Here is a 5,573-nt window from a genome sequence, read left to right on the forward strand (position 1 = left end):
CTTCTCGCTGCCCTACGTGGGGGTTCACCAGCACTGCCGCCACCGTTGCGGAATCCACCATCACGGAGAGAATCATCCATCGCAGTTTCCTTCGTGTCCACTGATGCCGTTACCTGTACCCGGAGCTGCACACGCAAACTGATGCTAGAACTAGTTCCACTTTTTGAAGTTTCCGGCGGGCGATGATGGGGAAGCAGCCTCGGAAGCAGCAACACATTCCCATCGTTGTGCATTCAGTGAAGGAATCTGTCTGGTTTTGCCCTGCTGAACGATGTGTCCTAGAAAACATTGAATTTCAACCTGTTGTCGTCCGGTAACAATATTATTGATTTCAACACTTACCTCTGCACCCGCGGACCATCCTTAGAAAAAGTTTTTCAACGGAAAATGCTGGAAAGCAGCTGGAGTCTTGGCTGAAGTGGAGTTTCCCAACATGGCTGATCTCGGGCTAATTAAAACGCGTGAAAAAATAGTCTCATCTAAATCTGGCTTAGTTTAAATTATTAAATGCCGTCAGTATACTTTTTAAACTGATATGTGTTTAAAGGCCGCGAATGACAAAAATGATTAAATTTTAAACAGATCAGGATTACCTACTATTATTTCGCACATTCCATAGAATCATTTCGGCTTGTAACCGTTTTTAATTGTTATGCTTGATATATTTTCCACTGGGTAGAGAAATGTCATCTTTTCGATCTTTTTCTTTTCGTCTGTTTTGACTTTTCGTATACTTTTCGTGAACGTGACTGACCAGTTTGACAGTTCGCGGGACCCCCAGCGACAGCGAGAATCGATTTCCCGAAAGTTGCCGAACAGTCTAGAATCATTCCTTGTTGAGGACAGCGGTGTTTTTCTTCCGTCGTCGTCTTTGATAGCAGCAGCAGCAGTCATTTTTGCAGAAAAAATCATTGAGCAAACATCGGCGTTAAAAATAACTTCCTTTTGGTGAAGTGGTGGTCCATTTGGGTGTATTCGAAATTCGAAAGGAAATTGCATCAAGAAAAACGAATTTGCTGGATTTTTTGGCTGTGATACGCCTGGAAAAGTGCCGTCGCCTGGTCTGCCAGACTAACCTCAAAAATTGATTTTTTTTTCTGGAAGATTTCGCCAGGTGAAATTTCTTGCGTTCCTCATCTGGAAAATGGCCAAGTGGGGCGAAGGAGACCCTCGTTGGATTGTTGAGGAGCGGCCCGATGCCACAAACGTCAACAACTGGCACTGGACAGAGAAAAACGCCACACCATGGTCCAAGGACAAGCTGAAAGCCCTGCTGCAGGACTTTGTCATCAGCAGTTCCGGACAGGAGTGCAAAATTGTGGAAATCGAGAAAATGGATGGCGAAGCCACGGCCAATAACCGAAAAGGGAAGCTCATATTCTTCTATGAGTGGAACATTGTTCTCAAATGGAAGGGCACCGTTGACGACGAGGACGTGGCCGGCAAGGTTTCCATCCCGAATCTTTCGGAGGAGAACGATGTAGACGAGGTGGAACTGACGGTTTCCGTGGACGAATCCAACAGTGCCTCGGAGAAGCTGAAAGTGTTCATGTACAACGTCGGACGGGACCAGCTGCGGAAGCAACTGGACACGTACATCAAAGAATTGAAGAGGGACTTTGCCAAAGGCCTTATTCTGCCAAAGAAGGGCACCGAGCAGGATGGGGCCAATGTGGTGAAGCCGGACAAGGAAACCGTCTATGCCAGCGGTTTCAACAAACAAAAAATCGAACTGCAAACTGTGATTAGCGAACCGAAGAACGTCGGCTGCAAGCTGGACGTGAAAACACTGGAAACCGTTGAGCGGTTTCAGTGCCAGGCGAACGAACTGTACGAGGCGCTCACCCGAACGGACATGGTGACCGCTTTTACGCGGGGTCACGTCAAACTGGATCTGTTCAAGGGTGGAGAGTAAGTTTGATGGAGATAATTCCGATTGGTAAGTTGTCAATTTTGATGTTATCTTCTTTTTCTAGGTTCGTACTATTTGGAGGAAACGTCAGCGGAAAGTATGATGAAATTATTCCAAACAAAAAGATAACTCAAACGTGGCGGTTGAAGCAGTGGCCTGCCGGACATTATTCTAACGTTGTGATGGAACTGGAGCAGAAGGTAAGCTGATAGATTAGCATTACGGATCACCCGTTCTGTGAGTAAAAGTCCTCCAAACAGGGAACCCCAATCTAAGTTGTCGATTCGTGATGAGGGATAAATGTTTGGGAGCCATGTAACTGCATGGTCAATGCTCATGTAGCTGCATGTAGATCATATAGCTTCATTCCTTCCCACTATCTAAAACTCCTTTGCGTGAGAGCCATAAAAATGCAAAGGTTGTCTCGGTTCCTTAGTAACAACGAATGTCACACTAACATTCCTATCCTTCCCAGATATCCGTAAGGACGTGACCGGCGCCGTTATTTGAATAATAAAGTAGTTTAGAATCCTTGAAGTTATGTCTATTGAGAATGATGCCTCACTGGGGCAAAGTCAGCTTCTAGTGTTATATAAACACTTCCACGTTTATTACCTGTAATTTTCATTACAAAAAGTTTATAAACTGAGAACCCTTCACTCTTAGCATGCTCTTGCTGATTTACCAACTAGTTTACTGCTTCGTCTGTGTAGCACCTGTTATCATCAGAAGTTGTAATTTACACAATTTCAACTTATCGCACCGTCTCGTTACAGGAGGACCACACCGAGCTGAAACTCACCCAAACACTCATCCCAACGGCCGAATTCGAGGCCACGAGGGCCAACTGGAACCGTTACTACTGGGACAGTATTCGATCCGCGTTCGGATTCGGTAGTTTTCTGTACTAACCACTACACCACCGAGTGCCGCCCGCCGGAAGTAAGTACTGACTGCTGAGTGAGCTGAACAAAAACAAACGAACGTAGGTCGGTGATCCGAGCAAAGTCATTCACACGGAGTAACACAACAACACAATTGTTTTTACACTAAACAAAGCATCAAAGTTAGAGGTCTATCAGCGTTTTTTGGGATCGTTGGAAAATTGAAAGTTTGCTAAAAAAAAAAATGGGGGAAAGATTGCTGTTCTTCTGGAATGATTCTAAACGCGCAGGACGGCGCTTCGAGGTTCGGATGGTTGTTCTTGACTTTCCCGGCTTCTTAAAATTCGGTACTTTAGCACGAATCGGCACAACGCAAGTGAAGTAGATTATTCTCCGTTTATTGTTTAGTTTACAACGTTAATTTATGACTTAGCAAAGCAGTAAAAAACTACTTTTAGTCTGGAAAGTAAAATTTGAATTCTTTTTTCTTTTGTCTTGCTGGTACAAACGGTCCGAGCGACTATAAGCCTTTTGCAGACTCTGATTGAGCGTTTTTGCGTTTTACAAACAAAGTGAGATAACCTAAACTCCTAGGATAATACCCAAACCTTAAGCGCTACGTTATTGTCGCTTCTTTGGAGAAAGAAAGTGAGAATAAACATTCGACAAAAGAAAACTAGATGATTCGTTTTATGAAAGAAATGCCACTACTTTTTAATCAATTGGGCCCGCGCTCTGAATGAATATATTACTAATGTTTGCGCTTACGGCACACAGTGGGACGAAATCAAAAAAAGTGGGACATGGGCATTTACTCAGAAACTATTTGAATTAGCGTTATGTGGTCTTCTACAATGTTTCTTCATTTTACAAGTACTTTATTTTGATGTAATAAAATTTTACTTAAGGGTGGTATACACTTAGATAAAAAAATTAACTTTTTTATTTTACGTCAAAATTGAAAAATGTCTAAGAAAATATTGTAGATAATGTATTCAGAAGAAACTTTGTCGAAGACCAAAAAATTCTATCTCGCAGTTTAATAAAGTTATAGGGCAAAAATGGTGTATATGTCCCTTAAAATTGATTTTTCGAAATATCTTATTAGAATGAATTTTCCCAGTTTTCCAATGTTCGGCAAAGTTGTAGATACTGCAAAAATACACATTTTTTCTGAAGACAGCAAATGGTTATCTTTTCGTTTAAAAGACTTAGGAATGTTTTTCTTACTTTTTTATACCAACTTTAGGGGGATAGATCATACAGAATAGCGGCTATTAGCAGCTAATTTCCACGCTATGTTTTGCATGAACTTACACCCTTTCGATACATATGCAAATCACAACGGGATCGAGCGGGATTCACTACACTTTTTCAAGTTATGTATCGTAAGATTTTAACACAAATACCCCACTTAAAAAACAGTATGTTTAAAAGATTTTTTCATTTTATTTTTTTTATTTTGCCTTTGATCTGCAAAGTTGTAGATGCTCAAAAATACACGGTTTTACCAAATAGAACAGATTGCAGAGCTCGATTATGTAAAAAACATCAAATCCTGAGAACTAATAGGAATAAAGACAAATTAAAAAAACAGTTATTTGGAGATAATATTTTTTCTACTACCGCGGTTGGCACAAGAAGGTGTAGATCACAGAGAGCACGATGGGCGGGCCAGGTGGAGCGTGACCTAGCGAGCATTAGGCGCGACCGAGGATGAGAGTGGCAGCCACAAACCGAGTATTGTGACGTACTATTGTTGATTATGTCTTGTCTTAAATGTGATGTTGAACAAATAAATGTATGTATGTATGTATCACTTTTCTCCTTAAAATCAACCTTAAACTAAACAGTAAACAGCTCTGACCTTTGAATATTAGATTGGTATGAAATCACTTTCAAAAATTACACTCTGACACTCACTGACTGACCTCGATATATCTAAAACCAAAACACGTACAAAAATACCGCCTCCAAAAAAGTTGTTGCTTATTTGGGCTGAATAACTTTGCTGAAGACAGCATCTTTGTAAGTCCTCAGGATTTGGAGATATTGAGGTCAGTCAATGTGATGCAATATTGCTGCAATATTTTTTGTAGGTCTATACTTATGCCGGGTAGTGTATTTCTATGTATCTACAACTTTACTAATCAAATACAAAATATAAAAAAAATGTTTTGAAATCATCTTTCAAACATACTGTTTGTTAAGTGGGGTATTTGTGTTAAAATCTCAAGATACATAAATTGAAAAAGTGTAGTGAATCCCGCTCGATCCCGTTATGTTTTGCATATGTATCGAAAGAGTGTAAGTTCATGCAAAACATAACGTGGAAATTAGCTGCTAATAGCCGCTATTCTGTATGATCTATCCCCCTAAAGTTGGTATAAAAAAGTAAGAAAAACATTCCTAAGTCTTTTAAACGAAAAGATAACCATTTGCTGTCTTCAGAAAAAATGTGTATTTTTGCAGTATCTACAACTTTGCCGAACATTGGAAAACTGGGAAAATTTATTCTAAAAAGATATTTCGAAAAATCGATTTTAAGGGACATATACACCATTTTTGCCCTATAACTTTGTTAAACTGCGAGATAGAATTTTTTGGTCTTCGACAAAGTTTCTTCTGAATACATTATCTACAATGTTTTCTTAGACAGTTTTCAATTTTTACGTAAAATAAAAAAGTTAATTTTTTTATCCAATTGTATACCACCCTTAAGTGAAATTTTATTACATCAAAATAAAGTACTTGTAAAATGGAGAAACATTGTAGAA

General features: G+C 39.9%; 1 protein-coding gene across 1 annotated transcript; it reads left to right on the top strand.

Annotated features, from left to right (window-relative positions):
* Nucleotides 1-812: 812 nt before the first annotated feature.
* LOC109431048 (activator of 90 kDa heat shock protein ATPase homolog 1) lies at nucleotides 813-3,472 on the top strand. Its single transcript, XM_029865662.2, has 3 exons — nucleotides 813-1,911; nucleotides 1,977-2,112; nucleotides 2,689-3,472. Exons 1-3 carry the CDS (start codon nucleotides 1,145-1,147, stop codon nucleotides 2,821-2,823), a joined length of 1,038 nt encoding a protein of 345 aa, XP_029721522.2. The 5' UTR covers nucleotides 813-1,144; the 3' UTR covers nucleotides 2,824-3,472.
* Nucleotides 3,473-5,573: the final 2,101 nt, after the last annotated feature.

The sequence above is a fragment of the Aedes albopictus genome, chromosome 3 (genome assembly GCF_035046485.1).
Source record: "Aedes albopictus strain Foshan chromosome 3, AalbF5, whole genome shotgun sequence".
Classification (NCBI taxonomy): Eukaryota; Metazoa; Arthropoda; class Insecta; order Diptera; family Culicidae; genus Aedes; species Aedes albopictus.

What these genes read in the sequence shown, in the direction of transcription:
- LOC109431048 (XM_029865662.2), top strand. Translation starts at nt 1,145, where the DNA reads ATGGCCAAGTGGGGCGAAGGAGACCCTCGTTGGATTGTTGAGGAGCGG. An exon ending in GATCTGTTCAAGGGTGGAGA is followed by an intron (nt 1,912 to 1,976) that starts GTAAGTTTGATG and finishes TTCTTTTTCTAG; the next exon opens with GTTCGTACTATTTGGAGGAA. An exon ending in TGATGGAACTGGAGCAGAAG is followed by an intron (nt 2,113 to 2,688) that starts GTAAGCTGATAG and finishes GTCTCGTTACAG; the next exon opens with GAGGACCACACCGAGCTGAA.